The 23,841-nt window shown below is 34.2% G+C and overlaps 4 protein-coding genes across 5 annotated transcripts; 3 read left to right on the forward strand and 1 right to left on the reverse strand.

Moving 5' to 3' along the window:
- Nucleotides 1-9,457: 9,457 nt before the first annotated feature.
- Nucleotides 9,458-10,967, forward strand: LOC108848588 (F-box/FBD/LRR-repeat protein At5g18770-like). The gene is made up of 4 exons (XM_018621986.2): nt 9,458-9,573; nt 9,785-10,461; nt 10,544-10,620; nt 10,875-10,967. Exons 1-4 carry the CDS (start codon nt 9,458-9,460, stop codon nt 10,965-10,967), a joined length of 963 nt encoding a protein of 320 aa, XP_018477488.2.
- Nucleotides 10,968-16,554: 5,587 nt separating this feature from the next.
- On the forward strand, nt 16,555-17,648 carry LOC108815240 (F-box/FBD/LRR-repeat protein At5g18770-like). Its single transcript, XM_018587912.2, has 3 exons — nt 16,555-16,770; nt 16,859-17,002; nt 17,082-17,648. The coding sequence occupies exons 1-3, from the start codon at nt 16,690-16,692 to the stop codon at nt 17,388-17,390; spliced, it is 534 nt and encodes a 177-aa protein (XP_018443414.1). The 5' UTR covers nt 16,555-16,689; the 3' UTR covers nt 17,391-17,648.
- A 2,755-nt stretch (nt 17,649-20,403) lies between these two features.
- LOC108856414 (uncharacterized) lies at nt 20,404-21,019 on the reverse strand. Its single transcript, XM_018630207.2, has one exon. The coding sequence runs from the start codon at nt 20,972-20,974 to the stop codon at nt 20,582-20,584; it is 393 nt and encodes a 130-aa protein (XP_018485709.1). The 5' UTR covers nt 20,975-21,019; the 3' UTR covers nt 20,404-20,581.
- A 491-nt stretch (nt 21,020-21,510) lies between these two features.
- Nucleotides 21,511-23,311, forward strand: LOC108855770 (RNA demethylase ALKBH9B). 2 transcript variants are annotated; one of them, XM_018629686.2, is made up of 6 exons: nt 21,511-21,627; nt 21,940-22,212; nt 22,311-22,381; nt 22,483-22,796; nt 22,886-22,957; nt 23,036-23,311. In XM_018629686.2, the coding sequence occupies exons 1-6, from the start codon at nt 21,573-21,575 to the stop codon at nt 23,166-23,168; spliced, it is 918 nt and encodes a 305-aa protein (XP_018485188.1). In that variant the 5' UTR covers nt 21,511-21,572; the 3' UTR covers nt 23,169-23,311. The 2 variants fall into 2 exon arrangements, with proteins under 2 accessions (XP_018485188.1, XP_056844097.1); XM_056988117.1 differs by having other exon boundaries at nt 22,483-22,791; nt 23,036-23,166.
- Nucleotides 23,312-23,841: the final 530 nt, after the last annotated feature.

Consider the following 23,841-nt stretch of genomic DNA (forward strand, 5'->3'; position numbering starts at 1 on the left):
CACCATAGTTTACAGATATCCATGATCATGAATTGTATATAATCAAGTACATTACATGTCCATGATTACACTAAATACAAAATGGGTGTTGAGAAGCTACATACATTAAAAAGAAAAAACATACATTAAACTATATACAAAAATGTCCATGATTTCACTATATACAAAATGTCGTGGGTGGAAGATACATTAATTTTAAAATGTTGATCAAAAGTGCATAAACAAAACACTTAGAAAATAAATATTATTTAATCATGGACATGATTTAATGAATAACAAATTCCTAGAACGGAGTATAATCATGGTCATGCATCGCTAAGGCAAATGTAAAGCTTTACATCGATGTATTATCATTTTCTAACAGGTACACACACGTTGAAGTGTTACTCTTCACGATTTTTTTTTTTAAAACAACTCTTCAAGAAAGTTTTGTAATACGAAGTGACGATCGAGTTCCAGAACAGTGTTTCTATTGGGTTTCATATCAACAAAGAAGAATCATATTGTCTCGGATTATTGCATTCCATAGAGTTAATAAGGAAGTTTACTGACTTTTTACCGGTTTATGTAATGTATACAATAAAGCTGATCTTGTATCGGTTAATATCTCCTATAGTTAATAGTCAATGTCTTTAGCGAGATTAAATAATTGAATTGGACCAACTAGTTTTCCAATTGAATTTAAAGCTGCCACATAGGATTAATTGAATACTTAATTGATTGATACCTAGGATGGGGTGACTTTTTAATTAATACAAAACTAGGATAAGACCCGCGCCTTGCGCGGGATGAGATTATATTTTCGGAAACAAAATTGGAAATTTACATGATTTTTTCCGTGTATTTTTGTTCAACAGTTTCGAATATAAGTAAATATTGGTTTTGTTAAGCCAAAATTGCCAAGTTTAACCATATTTATATGTAATATTAATTTTTTTACTTTGCTATTATTATGTTGTTGATTGTACTTGGGCCAAAAAGTCAATATTAAAATATTGAATTTAAAGGTAATCCACATTCTATGGAAGTGAATTTTTTAAAATATATTTTATTTAAATAATTATAAATAATATACACTTTTATCAATATTTTTTAAAAAAATGATTAGAGGTGGGAATTCGAGTACCGTTTGGTTCGAATCCTTGCAGGTTTGGTTTGGTTTGGAGTTGCGTTATTGTTTCGGGTTTGGGTTTATATAACCTATCTATTTTTTCCGAAAATTAAAGTTTATATATTCTTAAATTTTTCAAATATAAAAATAAAAATAATATGTAACATATAAATTTTAATAATGTATGCCAAAATACTTAAACTTAACATAAATACTTGTTTAGCTTAAATATTTTGATAAGAAATAAATAGATAATTTAAGTATTTTAGGTATTTTAAATATCTTTTAGCTATTTTAAACATGTACTTGTACTATTTTGTATATATTTCAAAGTATTTTAAGCAACTTAGAAAAATCTTATATATTTTGTATATTTATTTAGATATTAAATTTAACTAATTAATATATTTAAGTATATAAATCTGGTTTAGATATATTCAGATACCCCGAAATTTTGAACCCATTTGGATATCTAACCAATTTTGGTTAAAGTTCAGTACTACTTTTTTGGATCGTGATTTGGTTCGGTTTTTTGTATTTGGATTTTTTCGCCCAATACTATATTTAACAAAATTTAAAAGAAAATGATGATAGTTCATATTAAATTTGTGTATGCAATAAAATTTAAACCAAAACACATTTTACTATGTACGTGACTCATTTACTTAATCATTAAAAACTATTCTAGACCCATTTACGAAAAAATGGGATAAACTTAAAAACCATTACCATTTCAGATTGTCAATCGACATTTTCATATATTCTTTGTCGGTGTTGTAACGAATAGAAAGGAGAGTTAGGGTTAGGAAAGCAAATTTGTTGTGCAATCTATGTTTTCTTAGGTTCACTCCCTAGGATGAACCTTTGTGCAATCTATGTTCTCGTTAGGTTCACTCTCTAGGATTAATCTCTAGGTTCATCAACCAATAATATTTGGTTATCTGATATTTGATAACTTTTAAAAAAGGAAACGAAATTAATTTATATTATATATTTTAAATAAAAATATAAAAACACCTAAAATAGCAATATTTAAAAAAAAAATAAACTAATATTGATAACACTGTTAACACAATACTAAACCCTAAATCCTAAATTTTAAACCCTAAACTCCTGGATAAATTCTAAATGTTTGGGTAAATGTTAAACCCTAAAAATATTAGAAATGAAATCCTAATAACACTAAACCTAAATCGTAATCACTAAACCCTAAATTCTTTGGTAAACTATGAACCCTAGAGTTTATCATTAACTCAAGGGTTACTCAAGGGTTTAGGGTTTATTGATTGGAATTTATGGTTTAGTGTTATTAAGACTTCATTTTTAATGTTTTTAGGATTTAAGATTTACCCAAAATTTGAGGATTTATCCAAAGATTTAGGGTTTAGGATTTAGGGTTTATGGTTTAGTATTGTGGTTACGGCGTTAACAATTTTTTCTTCAACTATTACTATTTTTAGGTTTTTTATTTTTTATTTATTTTAAAAACATTATATAATTAAATTCTTTATTATTTTGTTTTCCTTTTTAAAAGATATTAAATATCAAATATCAAATAACAAAGTAGTATTGGTTGGTAAACTTAGAAATTCACCTTAGGGGGTAAACCCAAAAATAACTCGATTTAATTACTTTTACACAAATCTTCGTTTTATTGATTTCTTGTAAGATTTTAGAAAATATTAATTAATAAAATCTTACACTTGCAAAAGTAATAATTTTTAATCAATTAATATTTGGGAGATCAGAGTAATCACACAAATAATACCTTTTTCTTATTTACAATATTTTTATGGTAAATAAATCGAAATAATTATTTTGTTTATTGTATATGGTATATAATAAATGTCAATGATATTGAATAAATATATTATATTTTTAATATAAATATTTATTATTAAGACTTCTCACTCACATGGTTTATTAACGTTTGTATATTTGATGTAACAAAAAATTCAAACCATTAACCCCAAAATTTTTGATGTTATATTTTTTCCATGAAAATTTTAAAATTAAAATACTAAGGTACCAATACGTTTTCAATGCAATTTCAAAATTAACATATTTATATATTTTTACATGTAAATAGTTTAACTAAACAATATTAAAATAATATATATATATATATATATATATATATAAATTGATGTTAATACGATTTTATGATCATTTGTATCTTGTTATAACAAAAACAATTAAGCCATTGATCATAAAAAATAAAGTGAGATATTTAATAATTCTGTAGTTTATAGTCGCTTTAAGAAATTCAAAATATAACTTATAAGAAACAATCTACTTTTTATTATATAATAAATGTGATATTTTAATTTCTTTTAATAATATAAAATTTAAAACTGTTCTATGCTTATTTTTTATTATATGTTTAATGGGTGCTGGTCTTATTCCAGGTCCATGTCGTTAATTTTTACCATTAGTTACTAAGATTTTCCTTGGTTGATAAAGATTTTCCTTAATTCCCAAATAAATGTAATTAATTTTTGCCTTGGTGATAAAAATTTTCCGTAACTACATATTGGCTAAGTTTCCATCAAATCGTGTATCTAGTGTATAAACGCAGAACGTGTATATTTAACATTTATTTTAAGTGCATTAAGTTAATAATCCTTTATTGTTTATTCTAATAAGGAAATATTCATATTTAGTCAATTTGTTTTTCTCCGAAGTGAAATGGGTCTAAACCCGACCCGACTCAGCTCCTCTTTCCACCTTACCACCCTCCTCCTTTTTCCTCCGACATTGTTTCTTATCTCCGTCGCAAGCATGATCTACTCCACGGTGAATATCTCACAATGTTTTGAAAACCGGACCGGTCACTGATTTCGAACTATCACTGGGCGATTGGTCGGACCGGTCCAATCGGTTCAACCGGGTTTTCAGTGATTTTTGTTATATATATATATATATATATATATATATATATATGCATATACATAAGTGAAAATCTGATAACCGGAGAGGACACCTAGAAACCTTTGATGTTATAATTTTTTTTCTTCTTTTTTCTCTGTAAATTATTTGAATTAAAACTTGAAGATACACAAAGCCATCGAAAGGATGAATCTTTGATGTTATAATTTATTAATGAGACATAGAATTAAAATAATTATTAAATAATAATGTTTGTGATCACTATTGTTTTACGCGTGACCACGATGGTATACATATAAGTTATAATAAACGTGACCATCAGTGGATAATAATTTATTGTTATAGATGTGTATAATGAATATAAGGAAAAAAATTATATAAAAAACTATAAAAGGAAATAAATTATTTGGGTTTTCAAACAAAAAGATAAGAATCTGTAATCAAATCAAGAAGTTACCATTTCTATATCAAACTTAGTAAACGACATTTAATATTTTGATGAACCGGTTTTCTTTACTGACCCGAGTCACCGGTTTAGCAGGGTTTTAACCGAGTTAGCCGGTTTAATTTAAATCGACCCGGACTCGGTTAGCTTAACGATTTACGGTTGGACCGGTCCGACCGACCGGTCCGACCGACCGGTCTGGTCAGGTTTTCAAAACCATGCCTCCTCCTCCATCATCGTCGCCATGGTTTTGAAAACCGGACCAAGCGCGTCGAACAACACCGCAGCATCCTCCTCCATCGTCGTCGCAGCTCAGTTCCTGCTCCATCACCGTCACCAGACTCGGTTTCCACCTCCGTATGATTTCCACGGCATCAAGATAGCTCCCGGTGACGTCGTATAACCGGTGCTGCATCCAGTGAACCACCACAGCCTCGCTGGGCCTCGTCTCGAATCGACTCGGATCGGTCACGTTTCCGATTACGCCGACATGGGATGAAGCTCGAAGTGGAGGGATAAGGAGGCTGCGAAATCGGCGAGTCTATCATATAAACATATGCAAAAGCTATGATATGATATCATAGGTCTCGTTTAATTTCTCTAGTGACAGAAATAAATCAAATTGGACCATTCTAGTATCTAATTTTTAGTCTAGTATCTAAAGTATCTACCAATTATGATACTTATATGTATATGTATATAAAAACCTTTATAGTTTAACTATATATGTTTATGTATTTATATATTTGATGTATTTTTGGCATATTTTTTAATTAGAGGATACTTTTCTTAAAAGAAATCTACTACAGTATTTATTAGTTAATTCTTTTTACAGAATCTAGCCCAGTTCCATGCAATATTACAAGCCAAGCTCATTAATAAAAATAAAATTATTTTAAAAATAACTGAAAGGAAAATAATTAAAACTTTACTAACAGAATATTTAAAAAATAAAGGGAGATTAACAATTCAGTCAAGATAGAATTTGATCTAGAAGGATCAATTGAAGATAAGAAGCGGAGTAATGGTGGATAGGTTATTTATAGGGATTAAACAGAGCATAGGTGGATAAGTATTGTTGGCATATGGTATTAATTTTTCTTTTTAGTTATAACAAAATCGGTTAAGAGAGAAATCTAACAAAATCTTATTAAACTTTAAAAATATTTAAATTAAATAAAAACAAATAATTTCGTAATTAATAATTTATTATTATTTTTAATTCATATTAATTAAGTTCTATTATAAAACAAAAATAAAAATATAGAATGTTTTTATAAATTTTGTTATAGGGTGTGATTGGTAGTGGCTGTGAGTGCTCTCCACAGCCCCATTTATTTCTAAAGCACCAAAATCAAAGCAATCATGCTTTAATATATTTTTAAACTACAGCTCTTGAAATAACCTACAGCTGTAGAAGTGCTCTGCAGAGCCAAATATCCAAAGCAATTTTTTAGTGCTTTCATAAAATTCTACAGCAACAAAATCTAAAGTTACATCAAAAAGTCTACTGATTATTTTCTACAGCAATAATTTCGAAGCTACAGCTGTTACCAATCGGACCCATAATCTCTTTTGAGTAAAATAGAAGTATTCAATAAACTAAATATGATAAAATTATATTAGATTAGTAAATTAACCTACTTACTTTTGAAAATATTTTCATTTAATTAAATTATTATTTACCATTAAAACGGGTTAAAATTTGTTAACTATGTAATATTCTTATACAAAAAAATTAGTTATTAACATATGTTAAATTTTTTATTCGAAAAAAATATATTTTCAAAAATCATATTTTAAAAAGGATTTTAATTTGATTATTTCAAATTATAAATTATTTACCAACTCGATAATGTAATAAAAATTAATAAAAAAATAAAAAATATAAAATAAATCACTATATATTAAAGATAATAAAACCTAAACAATAAAATTAAGGAATTACACAATATTTAACACTAAAATATAAATATCATATCTAAAATATTAATGATAACATTAAATTTAACATTTGTAAAATAAAAAATACCCACACGAATTAAACTCTAGTATACATATTCAAAAAGACCAGATCAGAAGCCCGTCCAGAACTGAATACTTATATGTGTGTGTATCTACCAGTTATATATATATATATATATATATATACACTTATATATCTATATATATATATATATATATATATATATTTCTCAAGTATCCTTTTCTAGATTTCATTTTAATAATATCTTTTATTTAAGATGTAAACATAAATTTCTTTTTAATATTTATTTTTAAATAATAAAATTCATAATTAATATTAAATAAAATTATTAACGAATATTAATTATTTCATTATAGAATAAGAAATAATATTCCCATAATAATTATATTCATAATTATATTAATACATCAACTAGTAAATATAAAGTAATCTAATTCACTTACTAAATATTTTATAAATCATAAAATTAAAGAATAGCATACATTCATGAATTTTACCACATACTTCAACGTATTAAAACAAAATAGTAAATATTAAAAATAATTCAATATAGTATGATACATATATAATTACATATTTAAATTAGAACATTAAAAATAATTCAATATAGTACGATACGGGTTGACTGAAATATAGTTAATTTATATAATAATAAATAATTTAGACCGATATAAAAATTAAAAAAAAATACTATAATTTAAAGTTTTAAATTATAACTAAAATTAATAAAGACGGGTTATATAAATGAATTATCTTATTTTCATTAAATTATATTTATTAAATTTAATTTAGTTATCTATAAAACAAATTTTAATAAAAAATACATGTATAAAATTTCTAATTTTCAGTAAATAAATTTTTGAAAAAAAAACTGATCCCATAGATCCGGATCGGGTAAACACAAGTATAAATATATTAATTTATTTCATAAATAACTGAATGGTTTATATATCTCTTGAATCAAAATAGGAAAATCATAATCTAACTGAAACCGAAATCCGAAAAGAAAAACAACCTAAAACCAAAACCAAAAACCGAACACCATATTTAAACATATTGGTGAACAAAAACGAGTTAATAAATTTGTCAACAAAAATAATCCCGTGTTTTGAAAGCGCGGGTCAAACTCTAGTTATGTTTAATATTTGAGTTGGGGCGGGTCAAACTGTAGTTATGTTTAATATTTGAGTTGGGGCTACATAAAGTCTTATGTACACTATAGAAAGAAAACCAAAAAGAGATGTGGCACAAGTGCTTCCGCCCCTGATTCCTACAGGTTATGATGTTAACCGTTGGAGTATATTTATCGCTAATGTTATTTAAACAATTCAATAACTACCTGCTATAATTTTGAGATTCGGGTAACTATTCATCGCCACATAACAAATATTGTAGTTCAGTATATTTATTTTCTTCAAGTAGTAGCGAAATTTTTGTCATCGAGAAGATATGAAATGTAGCTTTGTTTGATATAGGTGAACAGAGTATGGGATCCAAAGAGTGCGCAAGAATACTTGGGCGGTGCAGTGACCACCATTGTGAAACCCGGTGTCCTGATATCTCAGACCGTGATCGGTCATGCAAAGATTATTTTTCTGGACATAATGCAAGTGGTATTTGTGACCCCCAAGTAAGTTATAATTGTATGGGCCGATATGATTACCCTTGTGTGCCGCCTGATATGTGATCTGTGTACTGTATCAACTTTATCCAAATATATAAGTAAAAATAAAAGCAGAATATAAGCTGTCTTGCAATGATTGACATTTAGAAATTAACTATCAAAGAGTACATCAAATTGATCAAAAGAGGAAGTAGAAATGCTTGTATCCTTCTCTGTTTTGGTTGAAAACAGAACTTAACAACCTTACAATAGGAGGTTGTTTTCATCATCTCAATCCCAACTTAACCAAGATGAAGTGGTCAATTCTTACGATTACCATACGATTCCAATTCAATCTGATACGGTATGTACCAAAGACGAGCCATAGACCTTCTGTATACACGTGGGTTTCTCATGGTCTTTTAAACTCGCAATTGACAATCAAATATTTTAGATGATAAAACATAAATAAAATCATTTGGTTAGTAACTTCATTGAAGATTTCCGGCGAAATGACTTGGTCAGATTTCAGAAGTCAAAACCCAGTTCGTCCAGTGACACGCGATAGCTTATACGCATACAATTTGATTATGACGTGGGCGACCTAAACAAAAAGACAAAATATCCCATCTGTTGACCCCTAACGCTTTTTTAACCAAACTCAAATTTATGTCCGTACGTACATGAGATCTTGATTGTCCCATTCTGATCGATTGAAATCAATGAGCGCTTCACAAATCAAGGTTGCTTCCGATCAATTCTGCTCTCTAGAACAAGGTAAAGGCGTATATAACCATTAATTCGGAGGAAAATTAACATATATATATGCTTGTTGGATCAGATTATTCAGTTTTTATTTGCTTAGCTTAGTTGAACCGTAATAGCATTTAGTTGGTATGTATATGGAGGAACCTGATTTATTTTCAAATTCAATGGTGATTAATATAAAATTACAAGAAACCTGTAATTTAATAACAATATGAATTGATGATCATGATTATGATGGAAACGGCACAGTCTATGATGATCATATTCTTGGTAAATCCGGATGATTCTTTGGATTCTTAACACAAGTTTCAGTAGATAGTGTTGACATGACACTATGACAGTGGAGGATCAGGAAGATGCATGTGGAGATGCGAGTCTGATAAGTCTACGGAAGAGAGGAAATGGGCCTATTAGGCTAATGTCGTTTATGGTTGAGTAAGGGTTAAAGCCCATTTTATACCCTACTATGTAATCACTAAATGCTTTGATGAATGGTATCAAATTATCAAATAACAAAAATATCTGTATCTTCTCTCTCTCCTTTCCCTCGTCTTCTTCTTCTGCTCCTCTATCTCAATCTTTTCTTCTGATTCTCATCTATGGTGAACATACTGGAGGGAATCGAATTGCATACCGATATTTTTAATGCAGCAAATGTTATTAGGCGTCTCGTCTAGTTCAGTTGGAGAGGGACAAGGAGTAGTTATCAGAGGGGAAGAAATGATAAGCTTATTACCTGACCCAGTGGCGGATCCACTTGAGTCAATAGGGTGTCAGGTGACACCCCTTAAATCAGTATAAAAAATAGTTTGTTCCCAAAAACATTGAAAATTCAGTAGATCTGCTGGTAAAAGTCCCCTGTTGACACCCCTTAACCCAGGTTCGAACCTCACCAATGACACTTTTGATTTATTTTGACACCTCTTAAATGCATTCTTGGATCCGCCACTGACCTGACCCGTTACTATGTCACATACTCAGCTTTCTCACCACTGAGCAAGCGGTTCAGACAAGTGTTTTATCCTCTAGTTGGAGACATATCTGGAGATGGTTCCCTAGATTAGAACTAGACAGCTCTGATTTCACAGACGACCAAGTCTGTGTGGCTTTCATCGATAAGTTTCTTGCTTTCCAAGGCAAGTACTTCTTGCGTGAGTTCAAGTTGACCATTGACCACGACATCTTTGGTGGTGATTCTTCTCTTTACGAGCCTTGTCTAGGCAGAGTGGATATGAGGAAGCTTGAAGGTTTCCAAGTCGAGAATAGGTTTGGACCTCATAGCATTGATGACTTCAGGACACGGTTAACACTTTCCGTCTGTGAAGCATTGGTCTGCTTAAAGCTCCATTTTGTTAGGCTGAATGATGATTTGAACTCTCTTTCCTTGCCTTGTCTCAAGATCATGTTCTTGGAAGACGTTGTTATGCCTAGTGATGCGGCTGCAGAGGCGCTGCTCTCCTGCTCTCCGGTTCTTGAAGTTTTGAAGATATGCCTTAGTAAAGATGATTTTGTGGTAGTTTTACGTGTCTACTCACCGTCGCTTAAGAGCTTCACTTTAAAACATGTTAATGCTGCTGATGCTGTTGTACATTCAGTTGTGATTGATGCACCAAAACTTGAGTATCTGAGTCTCATGGATTACTACCATTTCAGAAGCTGTTGGTAATTTCTTATGCTTATCTTGATTCAATTCTCAGGTTTATGATCCTTTAGCTAATCGATTCGTTCGTTTGTGTGCAGGTGATCAAACACAAAAGAGAAATGCAAAAGACGATTGTTCACCCGGACTTCGTTGCCTAATGTCCGGGGAGGGATCGGTACCCTCAACTTCACTAGAATCAGTATGGAGCTTCGGTAACAACTCGTACAACAGAGATCTAAATACAACGAAGTAGTCTTGTGCACTGTTACCTCCGAAATATACCACAGATAATCGGATCCTCGGCTAGATCAACGTCGGAGACTCCTCACCACCGTCTCCTGTTGAAATAGCTACCGGTAAAGCTCTCCTTCTCTGATTCTCTTCTCTTGAAGCTCTCTCGTCTCACTTCTTCTTTCTCTCTGTTTCCAGATCTCGCGAGTGAAGAAGATGAAGATCGTTGTGGCCGTTATGTCCGTTATAACGGCCTCTCCTAACGTCGCAGTCAAGACGACGTCGCAGTAGAGTTACGGGCTTAAGTGATCACGTGCAAGTCCAGCTCGGTCACTTCTTCTCAGCTGATTCAAATCGAAGCCCACTCCAGTCGGCCCAACTAAAGTGAAGCTGAAACCCAAAGCCCACAAATCTCCACCTTTTTGGTTTCAGACCAAACCGAGAAAGCTCTAGACTTCGATTCATGCTTTCTCTCTCTTCTCTTCGTCTGTCGGATGCGATGCTCGTCGCCTCCGATAACAATCGACTCCCCTTCGCTGCAAACCAGCGAAATCAATCATGCTTCCCCAGTAAACCACTCCCTCTCATCCTTGTATCATCAAACCAGCTCAGCCCCCGATCTAAAACTCCTCAGAAAACCCCAGAAGAAAAATCAACAAAAGCTTAAATCAGACGACTCTGCATGGGACGAACACGCTCAGCTGTAGCTCAAACAGATCTGAAAAGACTCACTGAAGAAACCTTCAAAGCCTCAGTCTTTACTCCACTCGTGTAACCAGATAAGTTTCTAGAACTTTTCTTTTTCCGATGAATACTGAAACTTGAAGCTTCAGACGAACTTTCCTGAAGAATCAACAGAACTGACTCTTCCTTTCTTTTGCGTTACAGATTCCAAAAGATGTCTCCACCTGAAACGCTTAACTCTGAGGTCTCCTTGCCACGACCTCTGTATCTCGACAGGTAACTCCTTCTTCGCTTCTTCCTTTTTTTTTTATTTTATAAAATGAATCTCACACACACATCCTCTTTTTTTTTATGTTTGTGAGACCACCACGGAGCTACCTGGAGACACTCTGTGCTTCTCAGCACATGTTCAGAACCTCACAGCAGAATTCAAACTTAGTGCCAGGTAAACACTTAGTTAGAAAATCTGCCGGGTTCTTAGATGTATGTATCTTCGCTAGGTTGACAATCTTTTTAGACACAATATCCCTGATGAAATTGAACTGAGTATCCATGTGTTTAGTCCTCTCGTGATGCACTGCGTTCTTAGATAATGCAATAGCACTTTGTGAATCGCAGTGTATCCTTACACTGTCTTGCTTGTAACCCAACTCAGTAACAAAATTCCTCAACCAAATGGCTTCTTTAACTGCTAGAGTTAAAGCCATGTACTCTGCTTCCGTAGTGGAGAGAGCTACCACTGGCTGTAGTCCTGACTTCCAGGACACGGTATTCCCCCCCAACTTGAAAAACAATCCCAGAAACTGACCTCCTCTTATCTAGGTCTGCAGAGTAATCTGAATCAGAAAACCCCTCAACTCTGAACTCTTTAGATTTCTTGAATGTCAAACACTTCTCATAAGTCCCTGCCACATAGCGTAGAACCCACTTCACTGCTTCCCAATGCGCCCTGCTAGGATGAGACATGAACCGACTGATTAATCCAACTGCAAACCCCAAATCTGGTCTTGAACCAACCATCGCATACATAAGGCTGCCAACTGCACTTGCATATGGCACGTCCTTCATGTGTTCATACTCATCTGCCCTCTCCTTAGGATGTAAACTCTTTAGTTTGAAACTCGAATTTGTAGGTGTAACAACTGGCCTTGAATCAATCATACCAAACGTTCTCAACACCTTCTCCAAATACTTAGACTGAGATAGCTTTAGAATTCCATTCTTTCTGTCACGGGTGATATCCATTCCTAGAATCCTCGACGCCTTTCCCAAATCTTTCATCTCAAACTGAGCACTCAAACTGTCCTTCAAAGCCTGAATAACTGACTTACTCCCTGAAGCAATTAGCATATCATCCACGTAGAGCAGTAGGTAGATCGCATCATCAGAATTAACATTCTTCATGTAGACACACGAATCATATTCACTTCTGATAAAATTCTGTTTCATCATGAAACTGACAAACTTTAGGTTCCACTGCCTTGGTGACTGCTTAAGTCCATACAAGGACTTCCTTAGTAGACAAACTTTATTCTCATCTCCTTTCTTTATAAACCCTTCAGGTTGCTCCATGAGAATCCTTTCATTTAAATCACCATGTAGAAAAGCGGTCTTAACATCCATCTGCTCAAGTTCATAATCCAAGTTAACCACCAAAGATAGGATAATTCGAATAGACACATGCTTCACTACTGGTGAAAAAATCTCGTTGTAATCTATCCCTTCTTTCTGGGAATATCCCTTAGCCACCACTCGTCCTTTAAACCTTGGATCCTCAACTCCAGGAATACCAGGTTTATACTTGAAAATCCATCGACACCCCACAAGCTTCTGATCTTTTGGCCTTTCGATTAGATCCCAAGTTCGATTCTTATCAAGAGACACCATTTCTTCCTTAGCAGCTGCATTCCATAACTTTCTCTCTTTAGTTTTCATAGCTTCTGCATAAGATTTAGGTTCATCAATCTCAAGCTCCTCTGCTGCATTCAATGCGTATGCAACTAAGTTTGCATCATCAAATCTTGATGGTGGCCTAATGTTCTGTCTCCTGTTTCTGTCACGAGCTAGCACATAGTTGTCAAGTGAAGAATCTCCTGAACTGACAACAATTCCTCCTCCCAAATCTGAGTCTGAATCATCTGAACCTTCTTCTGAATCTGTAGAACTCTGAGCACTCTCTTCATCTGACACTTCTGTGAAAACTCCACCTGAACCTGACGACTCTCCAATCTCAACTTTTCCTGATGACGGTCCCTGAATCAAATCACTACTGAAAGTGACTTTCTTCTTCATCTTACTGTCGCTCTTAGTTCCTTTAGTGTCAGATTCACTCTCAGCTTTCTGAGTATCTTTATACAATTCATCCTCTCGAAACACAACATTCCTGCTCGTAGTACACTTTCCCTCATCCTGAATCCAAACCCTGTAGCCTTTCACCCCAAAAGGGTAACCAACAAACACACCCTTCACAGCTCTAGGACTTGTCTTCTCCTGTACTCTGTGCACATATGCTGAGCACCTGAAACGCCTTAGATGAGACAAATCCACCTTCCCACCTGTCCATCGTTCCTCTGGAATATCAAACTCAATACTAGATCCTGGAGTTCTGTTAATCAGATACACTGCGGTTGAAGTAGCTTCAGCCCAGAACTCAGAACCCAAACCAGTTTCAGAGAGCATGCTTCTAACCTTGTCCATAATCGTTCTGTTCATACGCTCAGCAACTCCATTCTGTTGAGGCGTATAGGTGCACGTACGGTGTCGTTTAACTCCAGACTCCTTACACAGCTTGTCAAACTTGTGATTGCACAACTCTAAACCATTGTCTGTTCTTAAGCACTTAAGCTTCCTTCCTGTCTGGTTTTCAACTTCCAGTTTCCATTCTTTAAAACGATCAAAAGCTTCATCCTTAGTCTTTAGGAAGTAAACCCAGACTTTCTTTGAGTAATCATCAATAAAACTCACAAAATACTTGCAATCACCAAGACTCTCTGGTGTAGAAGGAGATCCCCACAAATCTGAGTGAACGTAGTCTAGAATACCCTTTGTTGTGTGTTTTGCTTTCTTGAAACTCTGTTTATGTGATTTTCCAAGAACACAACTTTCACAGAAAGCTAAACCTTTGACTTCTTTGATTTGCAGGTATCCTCTCTTTATCAAAACGTTCATATTGGCAACACTTATATGCCCAAGCCTGGACACTCGGTTCTGCCTTCCCGATGTTCACTTCTCCTTTAGCAACCGTCCCCTGAAGGTAATATAACCCGTTTTGATAATTTCCAGACAACACTCGTTCACCGTCTTTGAAGAATTCAACCTTGTAACCTTCACCTTTGTAGGAACACCCAGACTTCTCAAGCATACCATACGATATCAAGTTTCTACTCATCTGCGGCATATACCTCACATCTGTAAGTATAATTTCCATCCCATCAGAGTTTAGAATCTTGATGCTTCTGATTCCTTTTACTTCACACTGAGTATTGTTTGCTATGAGGACCCTTCCTCCATTAACTTCTTTGAAATCAAACAATACATCTCTTTGTGGCGTGATGTGAAATGAACAACCTGAATCAAGAATCCATTCTAGCTTAGAATCATAGGTGCTCACAGTTAGGACTAGAGGCTGCTTCCGTTCTGAAACTGTGTTTGCTGAATCATTAGACTCTTGTGACTTGTTTTGTCTCTGAGGACACTCACGCTTCCAATGTCCTTCTTTTTTACAGATAAAGCAGGCTGTCTTCCCATCTTTGTTGGCTCTCGGCTTAGACTGAGCACGTGAGCCTTGAGACTTGGATCTGCCTCTGCCAGACTGACCCTTACTGTTTCCACGACCACTCCTCTTGCTGGATCTTCCACGAGACTCAACATACAGACCTTCATTTGACTTCCCAGCCTTCCCAAGAACACCCCTTTGCTTCAGCTCTATCTCCTTGGCATAGGCAGACGACACAACTTCTCTTACAGTGAGAGTATCCTTGCCGGTTCCATACTTCAGGGTATGAACAAGCGCTTCATACTCTGGAGGTAAACCGGTAAGTAACTGTATAGCTTGATCTTCATCACTCACTGTAATGTTGAGGCTAGATAGGTCGTTGATCAACTTTAGAAAACCATCCATGTTCTCTTCAATACTCTTAGACTCATCCATTTTGAAACTAGCGAACTGTTGCTTCAAATAGATCCGGTTAGGTAGAGTCTTAGTCTGATAGTCACGCTCTAGAGCTTTCCACATTGCATAAGCCGTAGGTTCATGCATCACTTTACGTAGAATCATATCACTGAGACAGGTTCCCATAAGATTTTTGACTCGCGTATCTTTGGCAACCTTTGTAGGATCAAGAACATGATCAGCTCCTTCTTCCAGTTTCTCTGACGTCTTGAAGAGAGTAGCTCCTTCCTCAAGAACTGAACCAAGCCCCTGAATCTCAAGCTGACCAAGGAGCTTATACTTCCACATCCCAAAGTCTCCCTTCCCGTCGAACTTGTCCATCTGGAAGCGACCCCGTGTGGGATCCATCTCAACCTTATCCTTATCCTTCTCCATACGACTCTCTCCCTTCGATCAACCAGCTCCACCTGAATCAAGAAACCTCAAGCAAGCAACCACAGCTCTGATACCACTTGTTGGTAATTTCTTATGCTTATCTTGATTCAATTCTCAGGTTTATGATCCTTTAGCTAATCGATTCGTTCGTTTGTGTGCAGGTGATCAAACACAAAAGAGAAATGCAAAAGACGATTGTTCACCCGGACTTTGTTGCCTAATGTCCGGGGAGGGATCGGTACCCTCAACTTCACTAGAATCAGTATGGAGCTTCGGTAACAACTCGTACAACAGAGATCTAAATACAACGAAGTAGTCTTGTGCATTGTTACCTCCGAAATATACCACAGATAATCGGATCCTCGGCTAGATCAACGTCGGAGACTCCTCACCACCGTCTCCTGTTGAAATAGCTACCGGTAAAGCTCTCCTTCTCTGATTCTCTTCTCGTGAAGCTCTCTCGTCTCACTTCTTCTCTCTCTCTGTTTACAGATCTCGCGAGTGAAGAAGATGAAGATCGTTGTTGCCATTATGTCCGTTATAACGGCCTCTCCTAACGTCGCAGTCAAGACGACGTCGCAGTAGAGTTACGGGCTTAAGTGATCACGTGCAAGTCCAGCTCGATCACTTCTTCTCAGCTGATTCAAATCGAAGCCCACTCTAGTCGGCCCAACTAAAGTGAAGCTGAAACCCAAAGCCCACATAAGCTTTAAGATAGTCAGTACGGCTGAGTCGTCGTTAAAGGTTGATATTGATGTCGAGTTTGCGGAGAAGAGTAATATCATGTTGGAAATGATCATCTACAATTTTTTCAACAATTTTTCAGGTGTTAAAGATATGACCATGTCATGGAGAACTCTGCAGGTATATAATAAGGTTTTAAAACTTTCTCATTATCATTGTTTTTTTTTATCTCCTCTCACTTTGTGTATGCTCTTCTCTTTGCTTTCAGTTTATATATGAAATGGATCGGATGTGCACACTCCCCAAACTTCATGACTTGACCCGTCTCCGCGCCACTGTGTGCTTAAACGCACCCCCTGAACTATTGCCACTGCTTCTTGAGAGCTGCCCCAATCTGAAACACTTTACATTGGTAACAAACTTTTTAGTTAGTAAAGGTTTTTATCTGGTCGGTCCTGGATTTGACTTGTGTCAGATATGTGTTTTTGCAGGAATTGTTTATTGATTATCCAGTGGCATCGATAACTGGACACTCCACTGTGAGGTTGCCTCGTTCTTTGGTATCGTCTCTTGAATCTGTTGAAATAGAAAGCCCGGTCACTAAGGAAGCTACAGAACTGTATTTGGCTAGATGCTTTATGAAGAACTTGCCAACACTCAAGAAGCTCGTTCTACGTTTGAATGAGTCTAATGGAGCTAAACACGAGCCTTGTGTCTTGGAACAACTCGTAAAAGATTCAAGGCGCTATGGTTTGTCTCAATTTAAAGTTTTTCCAACTTCGAATCCATTGCCTAAATAAAATCCCATAGGTTCTAAGGCTGGACTTGAAGATGAAACTAGTTGGCTCAGAGTTTAGGTTGATTCCCACGGCTTCCCTTTTTCCTTTTTTTCTCCGTTCTGTGTGAGGTACTGTAGACTTTATTTGGTTTTGGTTGAATTATTTTGAGAACCCCTAATAGGAGACTCCCATTGGAGCACAAAAATAGCAGGGTCTCTTAGTGCAGTCTCCTAATTCACTTTTACCACTAAAAAATATTTTTAAAAAAAATTAAGAACCTCTAAATGGATCTTTAGGATAATGGTGCTCTAAGAAGGTGTAAGTAAGGTTGGATCTAAAGTTGGGAAGCAAGATGTGACAAGGTACCCAAACTCATCTGTACACAATGTCAGTCCAATAAAAATGGATGATAGGTGAACTATGCTGGTGTTACAAAAAAAAAAAGACAAAATGGTGAACCATGCTGATAAATTATATGTAGATTTGAAGACAAGAAAAAGAGATACATTTGAATGAGTACTAAGAACAAAAATGAAGTTTTTTACTGGTATGATATGGATGGAATTATAAAGAATGGTAGTAACTAAGAGAACAGGATGGAACAACTTCACACTTTAATACTTCTACGGCAGAACCTCCTTCCCCGCTTTTACTCTAATGTCAACCGTTACTCACCTCATCACTCCGCCAGAATCTTCCCTCGCCTCGCCTGTCGTCCTCGAGCTGCTGAGAAGGCCTCCGACACACTCCAGGAGAATAAATCCGTGTACGTGAATTACGACAGAGGGGAGCATGAGGTCTCATCCAGGTCAGCGGGTTCAGGAAAGCGGATATCACGAGACGTTACCGGGTTCGGTGTAGTGTATGAAACTGTATAACTCTCCTTATCTCCTAACTTACCGTTCTTTTCATTGCGGTGATCAAAGGCTTATCTATCTGAGGAAGAGTTCCAGAGTGTGTTTGGGATGGAGAAAGAAGCATTCAACAACTTACCTCGTTGGAAGCAAGATCTTCTTAAGAGGAAATTCGACTTGTTCTAGAAACTCCAACACCAATGCCCAAAAAACATCTCAAATATCCTATATTACACCATCCTGAAATTCAGTTTATACTGAATGGTTTTTTTGTGGTCAGTCAAATTGTTGTTGGTTGTTTGAAGAGTGTTATAACTTTTATTAGTTTCTCTTCTTCAATGTTATTTACTTTTGACTCATTTACTTCTCTCTGTTATGGGTTTGGTTTTGGACTTGATTCTTATATAATTTTTATTTTATTTTTCAAAGTTGATTCTTAATATTTTCTTACAGCACAATGAGGTGTCTTGTAATGACAATCATAAATTGTTTTGCCCGAGACAGATTTGTGACTGTGCGTAAGATAATTCTTTTGGTTTGGATTTTCCATTTGTTGTGACTATTTAAGAACATGTTTATTTGATGTTGAAGCTTTATGCATGTTTATAAGTGGTTTGGTTTGTGTATCAGTCTGTGGCTATGACTCTATATACATGGTTCAGTTATTATGTTCATCGTGGAATAATTATCCGTAAATTTATTCATCGATATTACATATGTTGCAGATAGTTGATCATTATATCTATTAGGATTAAAGATTATATAATGATCTAATAAGTTATCCAGCGGAAAAAAATAATATTTAAAACAACATTATACTATAATAACATTATTTATATTGTGCAACAACAATATCCATATTCTGGATTTTTTGGAATACATTTTCCTCTTATGTACTTCTTATTCTTCTTAGAACACTTAACCAAGCATTCATGAGTTCTGGACTTTCCCATCTCACAAAGTTCCTCGTAAATGCATTCTCCATTGTTTGTTGTCTTACTTACTTCACCTATAAACAACCAAGGTTAAGATTATAGTCATATATACCATATCCAAATAATAGTTGTTCTTCTTTTGGCAAATCAAAGTTCTTACACATCCATATAAATGGTTATCGCAAATTCTATCATATATGTATATTTATATATATTTTTAACAAGTACTACTTTCAAAATGTTCAAAGTTAAAAAATACTAATAATAAAATAATGAATTTTTTGGGAAGAAAAGTTATACTTGATGCGGCCAGAACTTCACAGTTGGATGAAATTACCAATGTCATTACTAAGAAAAGAGTGATTGAGATTTTTGTGATATCCATTGTAATTTTTGTAGTTTTATATCTGATGAGAAGAAAATATGTTATGTTATTTTCTAGTTATTGATGAAGGGCTCTATTTATATGATTTTCATTATTTTCTCTTTAAAAGCTTCAAAGTACTATCCAATTTTGTTTTATTTTTTATCCTATACGAATCTTCATAATAGCTGATAGTTGTTTTCTGGGAAAAAAATCTTCTGACTTTTATATATACAGTACATATATTTGTACAGTTTGCATGTATGGCATGATTATCTCTATTTTATGTGAAGTCATGAAAGTAGAATATGTACAGTCATTTGAGCCCACCCCAAGTAGAATATATTCAAATGTTATTTTTATTTTTATTTTAATTATCAAAATTAAATATAATTTTTAATTACAATTAACTAATTAATTTAAACTATCTATAAATATATAACTTTGGTATCCGTATTGACAATTAATGCATTAAATTCTGTTTTGTATCAAAATCTTCTTTAATAATAATTAAACTATAATATTATATAATTTTGGAATCAAAAAATTATTATAGTAGTGAATTAAAAGAAAAATTAAATGGCAACAAAAGCATTAGAAGCAACCACAACTCATAAATATAAGATAAATTAACTATGATTGGTAAAATTAATTAATCTGTTTATCAGTGATCCTGAGTATACTAACAAATACTATAATAAGATAAAATATATTTAATATTCTTAAACTGAATATCTATTAAATTAAAAAATTTATTTATATAGGTTTATGATCATTTGTATTTTGTTATACCAAAAAAAAAATTGTCGATCACAAATTTTTAATGTGAGATTTTTAACAGTTTTAGTAATTTATATTTTATAGTCATTTAGAAAATAAAATATAACATAAATAAAAAAATCTCAAGTTTTATTATATAATTAATGTGATTGTTTAATTAATTGTAATAATATAAAATCAAACGAATAGCTGTTTAATTTTTTTGTAACTATTGTTACATATGTTATCTAACTCAAGCACATAAGAAAATAACAACTTTCAAGTTTCTTGATGAAATGATTAACAATCATCGTCATCATCATAAGCATGACCACCATAATCTTCACCACATAATGTATCCAAAATATCTCTAGCAGAGGAGGCATCCGACCCGGTGAGCCGGTCTAGCTTATCATCAACCCACCAATCTGTCGACTCTAACTTTTGGCGACCCTTAGATTTGTCCGCAGACTTTATAGCCGGCGATACATGGCAATTACTGTACTTGGAACGCTCACGTTTTCCTGTGGATTTTGAATGATTAGTAGGTTTTGATGGAACTTTGGTAAATTCTCCAAAAGCCGGTGGTGAATCAAGCCGGTTCACGAATTGGTTGGAGGGTCTTGGATTAAATCCCGACGGATGAATCATCCCGATACGAACGAAGCCATGTTGACGACCTTCTCTCTTCATTTTTGCTTAGATTGCTTTGAGACTTTGATGAATTGTAAAACTACCAATGCATGTGTGGATATATATATAGAGGGACATACACTTACGGCTCATATGTTTGGCACACAAGAAAATGCGAATAGTCAAATGTGCTTGTGCATCAAGATAATAATATTATATCCTAGTCTGCTTTTTATTTGCTGTCAACATTATCTAAGGATAAACAAGTCAATTTTGGTTGCTCTTCCAAATCTCGTGGACATCTTGTTTTGTGTTCAAGCCTTCTAAGTCAAATGATCATACAGGTTAAAATTTGAGGAAAGCCACTAGCCTTTTATAAAAATTTTTTTGTCATCCCCTTTTAGATGATAAAACATAAATAAAATCATTTGGTTAGTAACTTCTCATTGAAGATTTCCAGCGAAATGACTTGGTCAGATCTCAGAAGTCAAAACCCAATTCTTACAGTGACATGCGATAGCTTATACGCATACAATTTGATTATGACTTGGGCGACCTAAACAAAAAGTCAAAATATCCAATCTGTTGACCCTTAACGCTTTTTTAACCAAACTCAAATTTATGATCTTAATTGTCCCATTCTGATCGATTGAAATCAATGAGCGCTTCACAAATCAAGGTTGCCTCCCATCGATTCTGCTCTCTAGAACAAGGTAAAGGCGTATATAACCATTACTTCAGAAAAAAATTAACCTATATATATGCTTATGATTTTTTGGATCAGATTATTCAGTTTTTATTTGCTTAGCTTAGTTGAACCGTAATAGCATTTAGTTGGTATGCATATAGAGGAACCTGATTTATTTTCAAATTCAATGGTGATTAATATAAAATTACAAGAAACCTGTAATTAATAACAATATGAATTGATGATTATGATTATGATGGAAACGGCACAGTCTATGATGATCATATTCTTGGTAAATCCGGATGATTTTTTGGATTCTTAACACAAGTTTCAGTAGATAGTGTTGACATGACACTGGAGGATCAGGAAGATGCATGTGGAGATGCGAGTCTTGAGAAACATAACTTCTCTAGGGGGCAGAGAGAGATTATCCAAGTGATGAATGTGAAGAGAAAAAGAGACTTTCTTTGCTTGGAGAAAGTTAATGGCGAGATGGTGAACATACTGGAGGGAATCGAATTGCATACCGATATTTTTAGTGCAGCGGAACAGCAAATGATAGTTGAAAACGTGTGTGAGCTACAAGAAAAGGCGCGAAAAGGAGAAATAAGTAAGTAGGGTTAGCTTGAAGCTAAAGCTTTCCTTGTTTTTTCTTCGATTTGCCAAAAGCTTTACAAAAGACTTCTCTTGTATTTCTCTTCGTTGTAGAGCGTGCATTTACTCCTAAAGGAAAAGGACGTTCAGCTATTCAATTCGGCTGTTGTTTCAACTACCGAACAGTAAGCAGTTAAACTTGTTATTGATCTGTCTTTTCCTTCAGTTAGTAGTAGAGCTCGTTCTTTGTAATAGAACTTTTGTTTCTTTCTTCTCATTTTGACAGAGCAAAGATGGAATCCCGGCTGGGATTCTTAGACATGAAACTGTTGATCCATTACCTTCTCTTTTCAAAGTGATCATTAGAAGGTTGGTTAAATGGCATGTTCTGCCTCCAACTTGTGTACCTGATTGTTGTGTCGTCAACATCTATGATGAAGGTGATTGCATACCTCCTCATGTAGATAATCACGACTTTCTTCGTCCGTTCTGCACCGTTTCTTTCCTTAGCGAATGCAGTATCCTATTCGGATCAAACCTCAAACTTGAGGAAAACGGTGATTATTCGGGTGGTTCATACTTATTACCGCTTCCAGTTGGGTAAATCTTATATATGTATTTTGCTTGAAAAATAAATTTATGTCAGCTGTTGGAACTGTATAAGAAAATTTTTGTTTAACTTGTTTCAGATCAGTGCTTGTGCTAAACGGGAATGGAGCAAATGTAGCTAAGCATTGTGTACCTGAAGTTCCCACAAAAAGGTAGTTTTGATTGGTTTTTCTTTTATTAACAACATTGTTTGTGTTATTTATGTGTGTTTTACTCGGGTTTTTCAACAGAATATCAATCACATTTAGAAAAATGAACGAGTCAAAACGACCAATCTGGTTCACACCAGAGCCTGATTTGCAGTGGATACAGCCATTGCCATTCGAGCTGGAATCGTCCAGTTCATCTAACCATGTTTATTAGTTTCTGAAATGTGTAACTTTATGTAAATTTCAGTTTGGTTTGTGTTTATATATTATGTGAATAATTGTTTTTTCCACTTTTCTTCAACGATGTGACTGAACAATATGCTCTACGAAATCAAATAAACCGAAAATTTATACGGATTAATTTATTAGTGATCGACACCTCCAGGTTTTTTTGGTAAAAGTTTCTCCAGGTTTTGTGAATATTATGTTTATATCTCGTAGGAATGGATTTGTTTTGAATATGGCTAGATAGACCAGAACTTTTTGGTTGAAAAGAAACTAACAAATATGTAACTACTCGTCTTTATTTAAAACCATGAACTACGGTCATGGACTCATGGTAAGTAGCGCAAGTCATGGATAACGAATAGTTACTTACTTATATTAACTTTTGCAAAACGAATAAAATTACGGGTCTAACTGGTGACCAAGGAATGAAGAGGAATAATGCATTCCTTAATGTTCCTAACAAATTTATCATTCATTAGGAATAGTCATTCTTTTTCATTCCTTCTCATTCCTTTTATTGTAGAGAATTAAAGAACAAATTTATTCCTCACCAAATTTGATATGGAATAACCGTTCCTCATCATTCCCATAATTTTATTCTCATCTATTCTTTTCCTTTTTGTTCCTATTATTCCCGAGATAGTCACCAGTTAGACCTA

The sequence above is a fragment of the Raphanus sativus genome, chromosome 1 (genome assembly GCF_000801105.2).
Source record: "Raphanus sativus cultivar WK10039 chromosome 1, ASM80110v3, whole genome shotgun sequence".
Taxonomy (NCBI): domain Eukaryota; kingdom Viridiplantae; phylum Streptophyta; class Magnoliopsida; order Brassicales; family Brassicaceae; genus Raphanus; species Raphanus sativus.

Coding starts and splice junctions, on each gene's coding strand:
- LOC108848588 (XM_018621986.2), top strand. CDS start 9,458: ATGTTATTAGGCGTCTCGTCTAGTTCAGTTGGAGAGGGACAAGGAGTA. Junction 9,574..9,784: donor GATCCACTTGAGTCAATAGG/GTGTCAGGTGAC, acceptor TCACATACTCAG/CTTTCTCACCACTGAGCAAG. Junction 10,621..10,874: donor TAATGTCCGGGGAGGGATCG/GTACCCTCAACT, acceptor CTCTGTTTCCAG/ATCTCGCGAGTGAAGAAGAT.
- LOC108815240 (XM_018587912.2), top strand. CDS start 16,690: ATGTTGGAAATGATCATCTACAATTTTTTCAACAATTTTTCAGGTGTT. Junction 16,771..16,858: donor TGTCATGGAGAACTCTGCAG/GTATATAATAAG, acceptor CTTTGCTTTCAG/TTTATATATGAAATGGATCG. Junction 17,003..17,081: donor ATCTGAAACACTTTACATTG/GTAACAAACTTT, acceptor GTGTTTTTGCAG/GAATTGTTTATTGATTATCC.
- LOC108856414 (XM_018630207.2), bottom strand. CDS start 20,974: ATGAAGAGAGAAGGTCGTCAACATGGCTTCGTTCGTATCGGGATGATT.
- LOC108855770 (XM_018629686.2), top strand. CDS start 21,573: ATGAGCGCTTCACAAATCAAGGTTGCCTCCCATCGATTCTGCTCTCTA. Junction 22,213..22,310: donor GGCGCGAAAAGGAGAAATAA/GTAAGTAGGGTT, acceptor TCTTCGTTGTAG/AGCGTGCATTTACTCCTAAA. Junction 22,958..23,035: donor CCTGAAGTTCCCACAAAAAG/GTAGTTTTGATT, acceptor GTTTTTCAACAG/AATATCAATCACATTTAGAA.